Source organism: Emydura macquarii, unplaced genomic scaffold, assembly GCF_026122565.2.
Source record: "Emydura macquarii macquarii isolate MOO-44397 ecotype Brisbane River unplaced genomic scaffold, CSIRO-AGI_Emac_v2 contig_2768, whole genome shotgun sequence".
In the NCBI taxonomy this organism is placed as follows: Eukaryota; Metazoa; Chordata; order Testudines; family Chelidae; genus Emydura; species Emydura macquarii.
Window position 1 is genome coordinate 41,051,958 of NW_027132905.1, and position 17,486 is coordinate 41,069,443.

The window sequence follows — 17,486 nt, forward strand, 5'->3', positions numbered from 1 at the left end:
TGTATTAGTGGAAATCTGTTATTAAATTAATTAAAAGATGCTCAAAATGTGAGTTGTGTAATGTTCTATCAAGCGTCTTCAAAATACAAATCCTAGACTTTTTATTCCTAATGAAGGTGCTCACCTATTCACTGTGATTTTCCTATGTTCCATACAGCTCTTAGGTACCATACACACAATTGTTTTCTGAAAATATAAAACAGTGTATATCAAGTGTACGTGTATCTTAGGATTCATATTTTGTACTGATGTTGGTGTAACTTCATTCCCGCCTATGGAATCTGAAATACCTAGTGATTCTTTTTGCAGTTTTGGTTATAAAATAGGCACGTTTTAATTGCTTGTTGTTAACAAACATGATAAACTGAAGTTCAGACAGGAATCTCATTTAAATTAATTGCTGTTGAGGAAGAGAGTAGAATATCTTAATTCACAGTGTCTTTTTGGAAATCTTTTCACTTAAATCATATTCCTTAGTTCTTACCTACTACTTTTGATCTTGTTTCAGACTAAGCCAATTGAATTTACTGTCCATGCAATTGTAACTACCTCTGATTTGGAAATCAGTCCAGCTGAAGTGAATTTTGGTTACTGCACTATCTGTGAAGCTGTTCAGACAACCATCACTCTAACAAACAAATCCATCCTGCCACAAGAGTTTGGATTTGTTGGACTCCCTGAGGTACATGGCTGGGTTTTTTTCCCACTTTCTCTATTGAAATAGATTTAATATATTGAATTCTAGTGCAATCATGTTGGAACTTTGAGTACAAATGAAGCTTGTGACTATCATAGATCTTTGACAGGTTACTGGCCTAGTGGATAGAGGGGAAGCAGTAGACATGATTATCTTGATTATGGTATACTTTTGACACAGGTGGGGTTCCTGGTTATGTCTCAGTGACTCCAGATCAAATCTGCTTAATTTACAAGTGACCGTGTTTTTCTGTCTTCCAACCCTGCAAACCATCTGGGCTCTGATAGCCTGACTGGGTTCTTTCTGGTTCATGCATTACGACCATCATTACAAATTCTGCAGGACAAACACAGGTCTCAGTTTTACCTGCACAACTCAAATTATCCTTCAGTTCCCAGTTATTCTCTGCAATCTGGATGAATACTAAAGGGCTGGTCTCACTGAGGGTATAATTTGGTATTAAAAATTCTGCAGGACAAAGTGATAGTTATGTTTGAGCAAAAGAGCACCCCGCTTGACACACAGACCCCAAGTGAGTTTATGATGCTGGCAATTAAAGCAAGTCCTACACCTTTTAAAAACTTTCAAACTGCACAAATCCAAGAAGGGATCCCCCAAAGACACAGGACCCCCACAGTGCCATTTCCATAGGGTCACTCTTCAGAACAGAAATCCACTTCAAATATTGAACTCTAAGACTGTTGAAGGCTGACTTGACAGACACAGCTGCTGATCAAACTAATGTACATCGCAGGCATGCAACAAATCAATCCCTTACTAGCAACAAACGTGTCAAACATAAGAGTGAGAACTTGAATTCTAAACGGTCACTTAAAGTAAAGCAAACACTGGAGACCACAGAGTCCTGAGGGCTAAGACTTTTGGGGCCTTTGCAGAAATGAACTAACTCCAGCATCAAGTCAAATTAAGGTGCCTACTGTAGGACGCCTCCAGGGCACAGGAGGTTGGCTGAAGTCCCATTAAATGCAAGGGAGAACTTGGCAACTTGGGGTGGCAATGCCCTCTCCAGCCTTTTTAGAGAATAAAAACCAAAGAGGCTGCTGACATCAGTTGCCAGGATCAGTTGCAGCTACACCAGAGCTTCATTTCTCAGCTATTACAGCTGGGGCTGAAGCTTACACCGTCATTTATCACAGAAGCATTGAATATCCCTGATTCATAAAGCACTGCTTATTCTTTTTAAAAAGGATTCATGCAGAAAAAATTGGCATGCAATCTCTCACACACATGGACAAAGAGTACAGGCCACTCAAATGACTTTTAAACAAGTAGCTATTGTCATAGCAGTCTAGTGAAATCTTCATTCCTTAATCAAACCCAGCACACTCCAGGAAGTAGTGTTGTGAGAGCTGTACGTCTTGGGTGCTAGAGACACTTTGCTTTCAGTCTCTTATTTCCACCAACTTGGGTCATTCAGTCAGCTCACACAAACCCATAACAAAGCACATCTCTCTCTAGTTACTATCATGGGCCACATCTAATTGAGCACCTCACAAGCATTAATGCATTTATCTTCACAACTCCCTGGTGAGGTAGGGAAGGTAGTTGATATCTCTCTCACAGCTCATTCAATCTTGCATGAGAAGGATACCTACATAAGAATACGATGGTTACCAGGGCCAATTAGTCATCAGAAAGCCTGAAAGGAAGTCCTTTCTCAAACGTCAAAGTCCATTGAAATCTGAGGTGACCGAATTTTATTGTATGGTCACAAAATTTAAAAAAATCAATTGCAGTAGGAAAGGCAAATTTAAATTGCAACCTTCCAAGTTATTCTGGAACTAGAAGTCCGCACAGACTTAGTGTCTGTGGATGACTAGAACAGCATGCCTCAAATGAGAGTCTTGGGCAAAAGTTTATCAGTGTTTCTGTTGCCTTGACCTTTTGTTACATTGTAACACACTAGATTTCTTTTTGCCATTTTGAAGTTTGTAGAAGTTCAACCGAGTGATGGATTTGGAACACTTCTCCCCCAGGAAAGCCTGAACCTGGACGTAATCTTTAAAGCCAACAAGGCAAAGGAATACAGCTTTGAACTGACCTGCAAGTCAGAAATTAATAGGTACTTTAAGAATCTGGAAACACAAATGAGTAAAGGTAGAAGTGTTACTCTGAATCAATGGTGGAATTCTAGAGTCAAGATTAGAGTCTGATAATTAAGTCCCTATACATTTTGGAGAGTCTAGGCTGTCTGGTACATTAGCAGAGGCAGGAGCTTTGCATCATACAAGAAGTGCTCAATGCCTGCCTGCCAGGTTCAAGTCTTTACTGAGTTAATTTGTTGCCTTTTTACCGGCTCTCCTCCTGCCCCACCTAAGTCCATCAATTTATTTCCCCAGCTATAAATTTACTCTTACTTTCTTTACCTGCAGCTTCCCCCCTGCCCCTTTTCTTGGTGGAATAACTGAAGCTTTACATTGGCCACATATAGATTTCTTCTAAAGATGCTCATCATCTGTGCCAGGTGATGCTGCTATAATAGCGAAGATGCAAGGCACAAACTTTCAGATTGGATTTCACTGCATATCTATTCAGAAGTTCAGAGAGATAATTTGGGTAGAGCCTCTCTAGGGAGTTGCACATTTTAAAACAGACAACATAGTTGCTTCATCCTGCTTCCTTAGGCAAAATTTCCATTGCAGTCAGTAGGAATCCTGCTTGAATAAGAACTGCAGAATCAGATCCCTAGGTTTCTGGGCTGTTTAAGATGCTCTGTTTGTGCTGAGACAATTTATGGTGTGTTTATTTTTAGACAATTCAAGTTGTCATGCAAAGCAGTTGGAGTCCACCCACCTCTTGAGTTGTCTCATTCCTTAGTTCAGTTTGCTGCAACAGCTTTAAATGATGTATCTACAGCAACATTGTATGTGATAAATTCACATGTGAGCCTCAACCGTTTTACTCATGCTGTCCCAAGGATCGGCAAAGGGGAAATTGCCCCTGTTGGACCCACTTCCTTTGAATTCCTCGTGCCAGAAGATTCTCCAGTGACAATCATGCCTTCTGTTGGGACAGTTTTGCCAGGGAAGGTAAATTCACTTCGAGTATGAGGTCAAGTATTTGAATACAAAAGATAAAAACTTAATCATCTCTGTCCTTACAAATTCAGTACTTTCTAACTGAAGCCCCAAAATATACTGCACCATTCCTATAGCTAATACATTTTTGTACATTGAGTTTTTGAAAGAATATTTTTAATAGAAATCTAGAGCTCAATCCTGCAAAGTAGTATGCATGTGAGTAACTTTACTCATGGACAAATTTGCAGTGTTATAGCATGATTTAATTAGCTGAAGGGCACTTAAATGTAGAAAATTTGCTGGTAATCTAAAAATGTAGCTTTGTGGACTTATTAAACCCAGCTACTGTTAGCCTTTTTCTTTAATTCAGCGGGTTTCCTTACAAAAAGGGGCCAAGGTATCCTGAGTCAAAATATGCTCTCAAATACACGCTCGCAACTTCTGTTGATTTTGGTGGGAATTACACATAAGCAAGGGCCAAGTTCTGCCCTTAGCCACCAGTATTAATTTGCAGCCCAATGTCATTGATTGTGTATGTTCGCTCTACTCCAGAAATGCTTGATACAAGTGTCCTTCAGACCAGTGTTGTCAGAGCAGCTAATCAGAGAAGAAGCAGTTCAGATGCTGTGCAGGGCAGATGCACAAAGGATGATGTTGAAGAAGATTCATGAATCAGAAATGCAAGTAAGAACAGTTAAAAATCAGTGCATTCTGTTAGCCTGCCAGCTCTGAAGTGAAAGTCAAACTCATTTCTACAATACCACTTTTTTTAGCATAAAATTATTTATGATTAAAAATACAGTAAAAGAAGCCCAGTATCACATACAACAGGTTATCAATACAAAGTGGCAGTTAACATAATCAGCAGACTGAATAAATAAATAAATAAATAAATAAAGGGTAACATTTCCAAAAACTCCTGAATGACTTATGAACCTAACTCCCATTTTCAAAAGTATTTTAGGAGCTCCTAAGTGCCTAAAAGGGACTTCTGAAAATGGGTTCAGAATCCCAGTTGGTGTAAATGAATAAATTCCATTGAAATCAATAGAGCTATTTACTCCTGCTGAGAATTTGCCCTTTGAGATTGAGTGAAGCAGTTCTAAATTTGAATTGTCTAGTTTCACTTTATTTGTATTATTTTATTTGAACACCGCCAGCTGGCTGCTTGTGTGCTGTATCCACTTGTTAGTGCCCTAATCATAATTGTATCTCTGTTATCTTGTGGTTTTGGTTACATCCATCTGTTACCTCTTTTTATACTTAGATTGTGAGCTCTCTGGGGCAGGGCCTGTCTTTTTGCTTTATGTTTGCATGAACATTTCAGACAGTGGAGCTATGATCCGTGACTGAAGCCTCTACACAAAATAATCTGTAATAATCTGTAGCCACCTCCAGGATTTTAAAAAGGAATTGGAGGTCCAAATTGCTTAGGCAGCTTTGAAAAATCTCAGCCTTAATGTATCATGTGTACATTATAGTGTATTTTATATTATATATATAACATTTTTTTTAATAGAGGAGAAGAGATGAAACTATGACAGGGAAGAAAGATGGAAGGAAACCAAGCTATGCCACTTTTAGACAGCCCTCAAGGGTCAGAAGCAGCAAATATGCAACTGCTAGCAGTGGCTTTGAGCCACCAAAACCAGAAGAAATAAAAACCAAGTAAGTCAGTATCTTCTACTGTGCAGTGAACCTATACCATTTGTCATGTTGGTTTCATTAACGTATTAATCCCTGTGTGAGAGAACGGAATCTAATTTTAGGGGAGAACTAGCCTTTTTCTTTATTACAAAGGTTATTTCCAAAATTAGCAATGCTTCTAATCTACACAGTCATAACCTCTTCTGCAAGGCAGAGAATCCCTCATTAGAAATCAAATAGAGAAGCTGCAGACTTGAAAGAATGTACTATGTAGCATTAAATGTTGCTGTACTATAACTCAGATGAACCAACAGCGATACCAATTTAAAGGGCAATTGGCCTGTTTTTCAGGTAGGAGGCTGACAAATGTTTTAATGGCAGAAACTGACAGCTAATGATGCAGCTCTTCCAAATAAGTTAGTTGCATTCATGTTGAGTAAAATTCACTCCAGGCAGCACAAGGTCCAAGACCCACTGATGCCTTAATTTAGTAGTTAAAGGGATATAGTTTAGAGGGCCACCACAAGGATGGGGTGAAATTCATCCATTGGGGAAAATAATGTTTTAATTTAAAGCTTCCAGGTACTCATTTTGCAGTATGCATGTCAGCTGATAGAGAATTAACATATATTTCATGTGTTACTTAGCAGTTTATTTAGCACTCTTCGAGTGATTGCTCATATCCATTCCAATATAGGTGTGTGCGCGCCCTGTGCACAGATTCCCAGAACTTTTTTCCCTTAGCTAGCTCCGTAGGGTTGGCTCAGGCGCCCCCTGGATTACCGCGCTCATGCCGCGATACATAGGGCACCGCCGACCCTGCGGCCCCTCAGTTCCTTCTTTCCGCCTGTGACGGTTACTGGAACGTCTGCCTCTTGCATATCACAAGTAGCATCCCTTAGTCTATAGCATGTTCTTTGTTATTCAAGTTGTTGTTAGTTGTTATCATAGTAATAGTAGTAGTAAAGTTAAGTAAGAGATAGTGCCCTTAGGGGCTAGAGCTGAGCCATGACTGGCTCCACCGGCTTTAAAGCCTGCACCGCGTGTGCAAAATCCTTCCCCGTGAGCGACCCTTACGACCATTGCCTCCGATGCCTCGGGGAGCAACATAGGAAGGAAAAATGTAGGATCTGTAGGTCCTTCAAGCCCCGGACCCAAAAGGAGAGGGACGCAAGGCTGAAGGCAATCCTAATGGAGTCTGCACTTCGCCCGGACCCTGAGCCGTTGCATTCTCCAGCGGCACCGAGCGTCTCCTCGGTGCGGAGTGCTCCACTGGCACCGGCGTGGTCGGTACCGAAAAAGAAGAAGCGGACGGAGGCCGCACACATGGACTCCCCCCTGCTACCGGGACAACAGGGAGTACAGCAGGAGATGCCCCAGCCACAGGCTGTGGAGAGTACTCCGGCACCAGCATCTCCCTGCAGGGAGCCGCCCCCAACTCCTGGGGGCGGGGGAGCGCCCCTGCAGGGGCCGTCAAAGCTGGAGGTGTTCGCTGCAGCATGCGCCCTCATGGGCCTGCCCACGCCTCCGTCCCCCCCTCGGCTGAAGGTTCCGGGACCGGCATCTCGGGGTAAACCCGCACTGGGTTGCCCCGGTGGGTGGAGGAGACGGGAGTCGAGGTCTCCCCCCAGACGGTCAAGAGTGCGGGCTCCCCTCCTAGCTCCGACTCTGAGTCGTCGATCTCCTCGACACCGTGGCACCGAGGGCAGTTGAGAGACAAGCGCCCAAGGCGACGATGTTACAGTTCCGCCTCGAGCGGGGACCATGGCTTGGGCTCCGGTACTCCGGTACGGAGCCCAGTTCGGCACCGATCCCCAACTCCGTCACCACCGCCTGCCTCAGCACCACGTGGTCGGTTGCGCTCCCAATCAACATCGCGACGACATAGGCGTCACCACTCCCATTCCAGACCTGGGAAGTGTCACCGTAAATCATCCAGACAGGGGAGGCGTTCCACCTACAGCTCCTCCAGCAGCTCCTCCCCCTGTCGGCACCGCAGACGTCGGCACCGGAGATCGTCGTTGTCCCGGAGCCGCTCACTTTCCTGGACCCACAAGTGCAGGTCAAGTGGCTCAGGTTCCAAGGGGCACCGTATTGATGTGACCCAGCAGGCTTCTACGCCTGCACCGACGTGGCCCCAAGGCCCCTGGCAATGGCCATATTGGGGGTTGTGGGGTACCCAGATGGTCAAGGGACAACCTCAGTCCATTCCTCGGTGGCCCAGCCAGTACCCCCACCACCAACCTGCCCACAGGAGGGCCACCCCTCGGAGGAGGGGGTCAGACCCGGAGGAAGGCCCCTCCACAGGGCCCCTTCCACAGTCCTCCTCCTCCTCATCTCCAGATGATGCGGCGGCCGGGGACCATAAGACCCCCCTCTTTGACTTCCAGGCCCACCAGGAGCTTCTGAGGAGAGTGGCGGGCAATCTCAATTTAGAGATTAAAGAAATGTTGTAGGAGGAGGACCCCCTCTTCAGGGTTTCTGAGTCAGCAGGCCCTCACGAGTCACCTTACCTGTTCACGAGAGGGTGATGAAAATAGCCAAGACCCTCTGGCAAACCCCTTTCTCATTGGCCCCCACCTCCAAGGGCGCTGAGCGGAAGTACTATGTACCCAAGGAAGGGTTTGAATTCCTTTATACACACTCCACCCCAGGATCACTCGTAGTAGATGCAGTGAACCAGCGGGACCGCCAGGGTGGCCAGGGCAACACCCCTAAGGATAAGGACAGCAAGAAGCTGGACCTATTCGGCCGCAAAATGTACTCTACTGTGGCCCTGCAGCTGAGGGTCACGAACCATCAGGCCCTCCTAGGGAGATACAATTTGAACCTGTGGTCCTCGCTGCAGAGGTTCTGCTCGGGGTTGCCCCCGGACCAGGCCGCGGACTTCGCCACTGTGTCACAGGAAGGTGTGGCGCTAGCTAAGGCGGCATTTCAATCAGCCAGTGATGCAGCGGATACTGCCAGCAGGGCGATCGCTTCGGCCATCGTCATGCGCCATTGCTCCTGGCTCCAAGCTTCAGGCTTGTCCCAGGAGGTCCATCAGACAATTCAGGACCTCCTTTTTGATTACACCGGCCTCGTCTCCGAGAGGATGGATGAGAAACTCCACACCCTAAAGGACTCACGAGCCACCTTGAGATCCTTAGGGCTATACACCCCGCAGACCTCGAGGCGCCAGGCCCGCCCTCAGACCCAGAGGCAACCGTAGCCTCCACCTAGGCTGCCGCCCAGACCCGCTCAACCCAGGAAGGGTTGGGATCAGTACCAGGCGCCCAGCTGCCACGACCGACAAGGGTCCTCTGTGGGGTCCCAGCAAGGTCCAAACAAGGGCAATGCGGCCAATAAAAGATTTTGACGGGGTGCACGAGGGTGGCACTCCTCCTTTCCCACTGGATCTCTCCAAGTTATTTACCCATAGGCTTCAGCCATACCACACCGAATGGGAAGCCATTACCACGGACCAATGGGTCCTTGGCATAGTCCTCAAGGGCTATGCCTTACAACTTACGGCCTTCCCCCCCAACTCTCCCCCTACCCAGTCCCTCTTCAGGGACCCCTCTCACGACCAACTCCTCATACAGGAGGTCAACTCCCTCCTCACACTCGGTGCGGTAGAGAAGGTTCCTCCACAGGAACGGGGAAGGGGATTCTACTCACGGTACTTCCTAATCCCCAAGGCCAAGGGGGGCCTGAGGCCAATTCTGTACCTCCACCGTCTGAACAAGTTTGTCAGGTGCACCAGGTTTCATTCCTGCCCTAGATCCAGGGGACTGGTATGCTGCCCTCGACCTGAAGGATGCGTACTTTCTTATCACTATCCTTCCAGGTCACAGAAAGTTCTTAAGGTTTATGGTAGCTGGATGCCACTACCAGTTTTCAGCCCCTACCCTTTGGCCTTTCGTCCACGCCAAGGGTGTTTACAAAATGTATGGCAGTGGTAGCGGCCCATCTGCACCGCAGAGGGGTTCAGATATTCCCATATCTGGATGACTGGCTGATCCGGGGCAAGTCCAGGGCCCATGTGAGGAACAGCCTGGCTCTTACCTGCACCACATTCACCAGACTGGGGCTGCTCATCAACGAGCAGAAATCTACTCTCACCCCGGTGCAGCGCATAGAGTTCATAGGAGCCACCTTGGATGCCATCCAGGCCAGAGCCTTCCTCCCTCAGACTCGGTTCGAGACCATGACCATCATAATCGACGATTTGCACAGGTCCCCCATGACGACAGCCAGGCACTGCCTTCAGCTGTTGGGACACATGGCGGCATGTACTTATGTGGTGAGGCTGGCTCGTCTCAAGCTCAGGCCTCTCCAAGGGTGGCTGGCCTCAGTCTATGTACTGGCCAGACACTGGCTGAACAAGGTGGTCACAGTTCCCGCCCAGGTACTGTCCTCCCTGAACTGGTGGAGGGACCCCGGGGAGATTCTGAGGGGCGTTCCCTTCAGAGACTTGGCTCCCTCAGTGACTCTGATAACGGACGCCTCCGACGAGGGTTGGAGGGCCCACATCAGCAAGGACCTGAGCACCCAGGAACTATGGTCACCAGACAAGAGGGCTCTCCATATAAATGTCAGAGATCTCAGGGCAGTTCGCTTGGCCTGCAAGGTCTTCCTCAATTTCCTGAGGGGCAGGATGGTTCAGGTCCTTACAGACAACACGGCAGCCATGTTTTATATAAACAGGCAGGGGGGGATCTCGCTCCTCGGCTCTTTGCCAGGAGGCCACTCGTCTTTGGGACTTTGCTGTGAGGCACGATTTTCACATATCTGCCTCTCACCTCCCAGGGGTCAGGAAGGACGATGCAGACCACCTCAGCAGGTCGTTCTTACCCCGCCACGACTGGTCACTGCACCCAGAGGTGGTGACTTCAATCTTCTAGAAGTGGGGGGTTCCCCAACTGGACCTGTTCGCATCATCCTGGAACAGGAAGTGCCCGAGGTTCTGCTCACTCTGAGGTCATGAGCCGGGCTCCCTCTCCGACGCGTTCCTTCTAGACTGGACGGGGACCCTCCTGCATGCGTTTCCCCTCATTCCGCTCCTGCCCAAGGTCCTCTTGAAAATAAAGAGGAACAGAGCAGACATGATATTGATTGCAACAGCTTGGCCGCAGCAGCACTGGTACAGCATGCTGCTCGACCTGTCCATCGACACGCCGATTCCGCTCCCGAGGCGCTACGACCTGCTCTCACAGGACCAGGGTCGCCTGCTGCACCCGGACCTAGACTCCCTCCACCTGACGGCATGGAGACTCTCTTTCCCTCCGTCAGCCACAGACTGCTCGGCGCAGGTCCGACAGATTCTGCTGGGCAGCAGAAAACCTTCCACTCAGGTTGTGTACCGGTCCAAATGGAAGCGTTTTACCTGTTGGGCAGAGTCCCGGGATATCCCACCGTCCGGCTCGCCCATACAGGCGATTTTGGAGTACCTGCTCCACCTGAAGCTCCAGGGTTAAGCACTGGCTTCCCTGAAAGTGCACCTGGCAGCTATCTCGGCTTTTCACCAGCCGATGGAAGGGCGTTCCCTGTTCTCCCACTCCATGTCAGTTAGGTTCATCAAGGGGGTGGAGAGGCTGTATCCCCAGGTCCGTGACCCGGTGCCTCCCTGGGATCTAAACCTGGTCCTCGCCATGTTGACAGGACCCCCCTTTGATCCCATGGCTACATGCCCGCTGCTCGTCCTCTCTTGGAAGGTAGCCTTCCTGGTGGCCATTACATCGGCTAGGAAGGTCTCCGAGCTTAGAGCTTTAACCTCGGAACCCCCCTACATGGTCTTTTATAAAGGTAAGGTCTGACTGAGGCCCCACCAAGCCTTCCTGCCTAAGGTGGTGTCCCAGTTCCATTATAACCAGGATATCTTCCTCCCCGTGTTCTTTCCCAAACCACATGGTTCGGAGAAGGAGCAGAGATGGCACTCACTGGACATATATGAGCCTTGGCCTTCTACATCGAGCGCACCAGGCTGTTCCGGAAATCAACGCAGCTGTTCGTGGCAGTGGCGGACCGGATGAAGGGCTTACCTGTCTCCACCCAGCGCATCTCCACCTGGATCACCGCCTGTATTAAAACCTGCTACGCCCGGGCAAAGGTGCCGCTTCCAGGAGCTGTGATAGTGCACGCAACCAGAGCCCAGGCCTCATCTGCAGCCTTCCTGGGAGGAGTGCCCCTGCAGGACATCTGCAGAGCAGCGACCTGGTCGTCGGTCCACACCTCCACGTCTCACTATGCCAACATGCAGTAGGCGAGAGAGGACGCGGGATTCGGCAGAGCCATGCTGATGAGAGCAGCTCACCATTGACTCCTATCCACCTCCAAGGTATGGCTATTTAATCACCTATATTGGAATAGATATGAGCAATCACTCGAAGAGAGAAAACAGGGTTACTTACCAGTAACTGTTGTTCTTCGAGATGTGTTGCTCATATCCATTCCACACCCACCCTCCATCCCCACTGTCGGAGTCGGCAGAAAGAAGGGACTGAGGGGCCGCAGGGTCGGCAGCGCCCTGTGTACCGCAGCATGAGTGCGGTACTCCAGGGGGTGCCTGAGCCGACCCTATGGAGCTAACTAAGGGAAAAAAGTTCCAGGAATCCATGCACAGGGTGCGCTCACACCTATATTGGAATGGATATGAGCAACACATCTTGAAGAACAACAGTTACTGGTAAGTAACCCTGTTTTTAGATTTATACCATCTAATAAGAAATTCTAGTGCTTGAGGCCCCTGATCCAACAAAGAATTTAAATATGTGCTTAGTTTTAAGTATATAAATAGCCCCAAGTACTTGAGTAGTCCCACTGAAGTCAACGAGACTACTCATATGTTAAAGGTAGGCGCATGCTTAAGTGCTTTGCTGAATTAGGGCCTGATTGTTTTTGACAAGAATTAGACATTTAGTGCAATCCATTAACAGCATATAATAAACTTATGTTTTTAATCATAAATTGTTTAAGAATACTGTAACTACACAATTCACTCCAAATGAAATGCATATTTGAGAATTCTGAGACATTGCCAGACATACTCAGAAATATGTAATTTAGTATTATTATTGGAATATAAAAAGATGCAGTGAAAATGTTTGCAAAATGGATTTTCACTAGAAAATCCAGCATGGGAGAATCACACTAAAAAATTTTGGTCTTCTCTAGTGTGTGACATTAAGTATCTGAGTTCATAATTTTTGTTCTTAGTTCTGAGCAGAAAAGCAAACTACTTATTCAAAACCACCCTCTGTTGAAAATATCCATTACTGTGTAACAAATGAGCACATAGATTTACTGCAAAGTCCACTTTTAAACAATTAATGATCAATAAATAGGAAATGCAAATGCTTAGTAGGTCAGGTCTACAATGTAATATTTTGCTTGCTAGCATTAATACTAAAGTGCTATGTTACTACTTGATTTTTGCTGTCTTCTCATTAAGACCATATTCTTGGACTCTCTAGCTCTGAAGAATATATTGCAGCTCAGTATTCCCTGATTAGGAATTTCACAGGAAAGTTTGAGAGATACATCATACCTTGCTTTGTTGCAAGTGGAGATATCGATGAAAAAAGAGGATCTGAAAATCTAAACTACAGGTATTGTATAAAGGAGCAGCATGAAACCAGATGAATGCAATTTATGGTGAACCAGAAAGGTCAGAAGAAAGTAGGGTCACATGTTGAAAAAGTATTCAATCACTTTTGGGGAGAAAAGGCCAGATTCTGATCTTAACTGCCTCATAAATCAGTTGAATAACTCAGTATTTTCACCAGCATAACTGAGGTCAAAATCAAGCCTGCTAAAATGTCAAAGCACCTTAGAAAATATTTACTATGTAAAGTTTATTTGCCAGGTTCAGTCCACCTCTTCTGCCTATGCAAATGAAAGAAAAGCAGCAGCCAAGAATTATACACTCTTTTTCTAAGTGACGTAATGCTCTTTTCCCCTACTGTATAGAGTAAGAGCAGGTTTCAGATGCCAGATTTTATGATCTAACAGCAAACATTTTTTTCCTATCTCCCCAGTCCTTATAACACCTTGTACCTAGAGTTGCACTGTCCTGCTGTAGCACCATCTGTTGTGGTCACGTCAGATAATGGAAAAAACATCATCAACTTTGGGGAGGTCGCAGTAGGTATGAAGTTAGAATTCAGCTTTGGAGGTTTTTCTGCCTGGCTTTAATTCTTTTTAAGTTAGTTTTATTATGATTTTCTTATTCACTGTAGGATCAATTTTCAAACGTAGGTGTCTAAATTAGGCCACATGTAGGCACCAAATGGGTGATTAGGAGCCAAGATAACCACTTATGGTGCTTAAGAGCCCATTTGATGCCTAGAGATGGAATTAGGAGCCCTAATGGAGACCACCTGTGTTTATGCTCATTCTCTGTTTAGCAGAGGGAGAGGTGGGAGTGAAATGTAGCTCTCATATATACACTCATGCATGGAGGTCTGAGGCAGTGGAACATTACTCAGAAGTTACTCTGAACAATTCTTCCTTGAGGTTTTATAGTCTTTTGTAACAATCTCTGTTAAAAACAAATCCACTAGTAAAATAAGTTGTGAAGATGCATATTTCCCTCCTGGATGGAATTTCCTAGCCAAGTAGTGTTCGAAGAATTCAGGGTGCTCATTGACAGTTCTAGCCTCTGCATGCCAGCCTTTTAATACATGGAGCCTTCATCACAATCAGGCTGCCTGTAAAATGTTGATTTACAAATATCATATTCAGGAAATCACAGCTAGGTAAAAACACAGTAAGTAAAGAGTGAAAAGTCTCATACCTTGTAAGTGCTTTTAACCTGAAAGGTATCTGACCTTCTCTCTTGAAAGGCTGGGAGAGACTAGCAGTGTCACATTTGTTACTTTCCATCTTGAAAGAAAGGATCAGCCTGTCGCTAACTTCAGAATTTTTGCTAGCCTGGCCTTGGAGTTAACATTGGTGGTTTTGTTTTATGACCATTTGTCTCAGACTGGAGTGGAATGAATTTTGTGATGCTATAACTAAAGATGGCCAGTTGGCAGCATTGGAGTTAGAAATGGGAGTGTCCAGTTTAGTGGGCTCTTTTACTGGTTTATTACAATGACATTTCTGAAAGTGTTGTTTTTATACATTTTAGGCCACAGAATAATCAAACGAATTACAATACAAAACATCTCTCAGGAGCAGCTAGCAGTATCCTTGAATGGAATCTTCACTCCCCAGAACCAGCTATTCAGTCACTGTTGACTTTGGTCCTGTTTCTACATGAATTGCTCAACATTAGGATTCTAAAAGCACCTGTAGTGGAGACAATGTAGTTCAGACTTGGTACCATCTTTCAGAGCTAGATAGATTGTAAAAATCTATTCTGCATTGCTGGAACAGATGAACTTTGGAAGAGCCATTCCAATCTAAATGATTTTGTAAAATTCTCACTACGCACTTTTCTGTTGGCAAATCTATTTAAAAATCAGAATTGAGAGGCTCTTCATTCTCTTGCTTCAGCCCTTTCTAAAAGAGCAAAAGTTATTAGCAACGCAGCCAGCACCAACATAACACACACAAAGCAAAGAGAGCCAAAAGCCAAGTCTTTGCTCAACACTTTTCCCAACTTCTGGAAATCTTCAGTTAGAAAAGGCTGTTCTCTAGAATTCCAGTATTGCAAAGTCTAAACAGGGCCAGAAAAATCAGAGAACAGCCCCTCTCATATGCTGGTTTAATTTGTCTGCTTCCCATCCCAAGCAAAATCTAGGCACAGAACTTCATGGAAGTTATTGCAAGTTTTTGTAACTGAAAAAACCTATTTAAGACATTTGAGTTTTGGGCAAAGAATTGGGTTGATTTTTATTTTCTTTGGTCTAGCTCACTAACCTTAAAAAAGCTAATAGAGAACAGGTTGGTTTGAATTGTATTTACATCCTGCTCTTGTACCCTCAGTTTGTCACCTATAAACTTGCATTTCCTTGAGTTGCAATATTTCAGCTAGGATTCTCCATCCTGAACCCCAATGGGCCCTTCCTATTGGTCAGTCCAGTTGGCAATCTTGATCCAGGGGAAAACCAGTTTCTCTTCATTTCTTTTTGTCCAAATGAGAGTAAATTGGTGAGTAGACAATTTATATATGTTATGTATATGAAGATATTTTACACACTGAGATACACACGAATAATAATAAGCTAACAGAAGCATGTAATAATACAATGAGACTTGCCCAAAAATATACTTTAAAAATGGAGTCAATACTGGTGCACAAATAATGAAATCAAGAATTTTCATGCTGAAGGAGTTCTGAGTCACACTTGAGAGTTAAGACCTGATTTTAGCATTTTTTCCATGGGGACCTGTATTCATTTCTATAGTGTCTTTCCTAGCAGAGGATCTCAGAATGCTTTGCAAACTACAGACAGCCCATCCACAGTGCTTTGCAAACTATACAGACAGCTTCTCTGAAATGCAGCCACTTCTGGGGTGAAGGAAGTAGACGGCTGATGCACAGCACAGTGCACAACAATGCAGTCTAAAAACATATACAGTGGGATCCCCAGTGTCTGTGCAGGGAATGTGTATGGCCCTAGAGGAGTCTGACCCTTAACAGAACACGGACAGCAACTTAACATTGTTCCAGTAATGGGTGGTCAGAAAAGCTATGTTCTTTAGTAAATTGGTCACAGTGAGATTGTTCTCCCTGGGAGGGAGAATTATAGATCCAGGGCTGGATGCTCAAAACAAGTTAAGATCCAAACTTCTGTTTAGGCTCCTAATGTCCACTGATTTCAAAGGAAGCTAAAAGCCTAACTCCTTTTGAACATCCAGCCCCTTGTCTCTCTAGATGTCTGAGACAAGGAAATATAAGCACCCTCAGAATCAGAATGAGAAAGTAGGGCCAGATTCTGGCTTGCTGTATAAGTGCCCTCAAACCCAGACACACACATACTGCAAATCCAACCCCAGAGTGAACCAGCCCCACCCCTAACTCCAGGACATGTAGAATGCCAAGATCACGGAGTATGCTACAGACAAGTGATCCAATGGCCCCTGGGCACTGGAACCAGCCTTTCCACAAAGGACATGTGGCATGATTGTGAAGAGCTATTCCCGTTTCATCTCCACAGCACAGCACCCAGCTGCCATTTAGCCCTGGCTTTGTATTGTGCTCTGAAATTCTAAAGCAAGTGTCTGTTACAGACCAGTATGAACATCCTTCTTTGCAGTTCTTTGAAACTCTGGATATCCGGAGCATAAAAGCCACCCTGACCCTCAGCATTATTGGCCATGGACTGGCTCCATCAATTGCTTGTTCTGTGGAAGGAGAAGTGCTCAATATGGGATACGTTATAGCCAAAGAGAAGGTCACTTCCACGTTCAAGGTAAATCCTGACCTTATGGCAAACTCCCTTGTTTTGAGTTGAAAGGCTTGATTAGTGGGGGGGTCAGTACCATTCCTAGCTGGTCAAAAGCATGTAAGAGAGTCTCCAGACAGACAGGTTGTTACAATGAGCAGTAAGTTGCTTCATTAAATATTTTAGCTTTTAAGCTTGTTGTGATAAGCACTCAGGACAGTCTGGTAGTTCAGTGAATTCTTTAGAAGCTGAGTGCTAAAGGTACTTCTACATGGCAGAGGTGCTGAGCTAACACTGCACTACTTGTGGGAATTGTGCCTATAGAGGCACTGGGGAGAGGTGAGGGTCTTACTGCACATTAAAAAAAACATCCCTTGAATGCTCTTCCCCCTAGTTCTGTCCAGTATACACAAGGGTGAGTCCAGAAATGGTGCTTCTAGCATCATCAGTGGAGTTACTTGACCCTCCCTCCCAGGTGCTCCCCATTGCAGCCACCCTGATTGGGGCTGCCTCCTGCATCTGTGTGCTGCAGAAGTGGGAAGGGGATGTGCCATACTAGGGACTGCCCAGGTAGTCTGGAGAACAGTTTAATTGAGTCATTCGTCTGCTGAAGATTTCCACACCGTTAATCCCAAATCTGGTGAACAGGCCAAAGGCTAGAAACAAATAGTCCATCTACAGAATCTTTCGCTGTTCAGGTGCCACAAAGCTTTGATGGGCGTTTCCTGCTAATGGGTCCGAAGAGGGGAAAGGCCCTGTGCTGTCCGTCGATAGTAATAACCCATA

At 45.7% G+C, this 17,486-nt stretch overlaps 1 protein-coding gene and 1 long non-coding RNA gene across 5 annotated transcripts in view; one reads left to right on the forward strand and one right to left on the reverse strand.

Moving 5' to 3' along the window:
- Positions 1-17,486, forward strand: part of CFAP74 (cilia and flagella associated protein 74) — a 92,737-nt gene that overhangs the window by 68,340 nt on the left and 6,911 nt on the right. For 3 of the 4 annotated variants that reach the window (XM_067567181.1, XM_067567183.1, XM_067567182.1), the window contains 10 exons: positions 509-682; positions 2,647-2,780; positions 3,471-3,747; positions 4,291-4,422; positions 5,258-5,406; positions 12,840-12,974; positions 13,404-13,513; positions 14,498-14,553; positions 15,343-15,462; positions 16,572-16,727. In XM_067567181.1, the coding sequence (XP_067423282.1) occupies positions 509-682; positions 2,647-2,780; positions 3,471-3,747; positions 4,291-4,422; positions 5,258-5,406; positions 12,840-12,974; positions 13,404-13,513; positions 14,498-14,553; positions 15,343-15,462; positions 16,572-16,727 (1,443 nt within the window). The remainder of the gene's footprint in view (positions 1-508; positions 683-2,646; positions 2,781-3,470; positions 3,748-4,290; positions 4,423-5,257; positions 5,407-12,839; positions 12,975-13,403; positions 13,514-14,497; positions 14,554-15,342; positions 15,463-16,571; positions 16,728-17,486) is intronic. The other variant, XM_067567180.1, reaches the window with a different exon arrangement.
- LOC137165767 (uncharacterized) overlaps positions 1-17,486 on the reverse strand; it is a 104,224-nt gene that overhangs the window by 37,558 nt on the left and 49,180 nt on the right. The gene's annotated exons all lie outside the window — the stretch shown is intronic.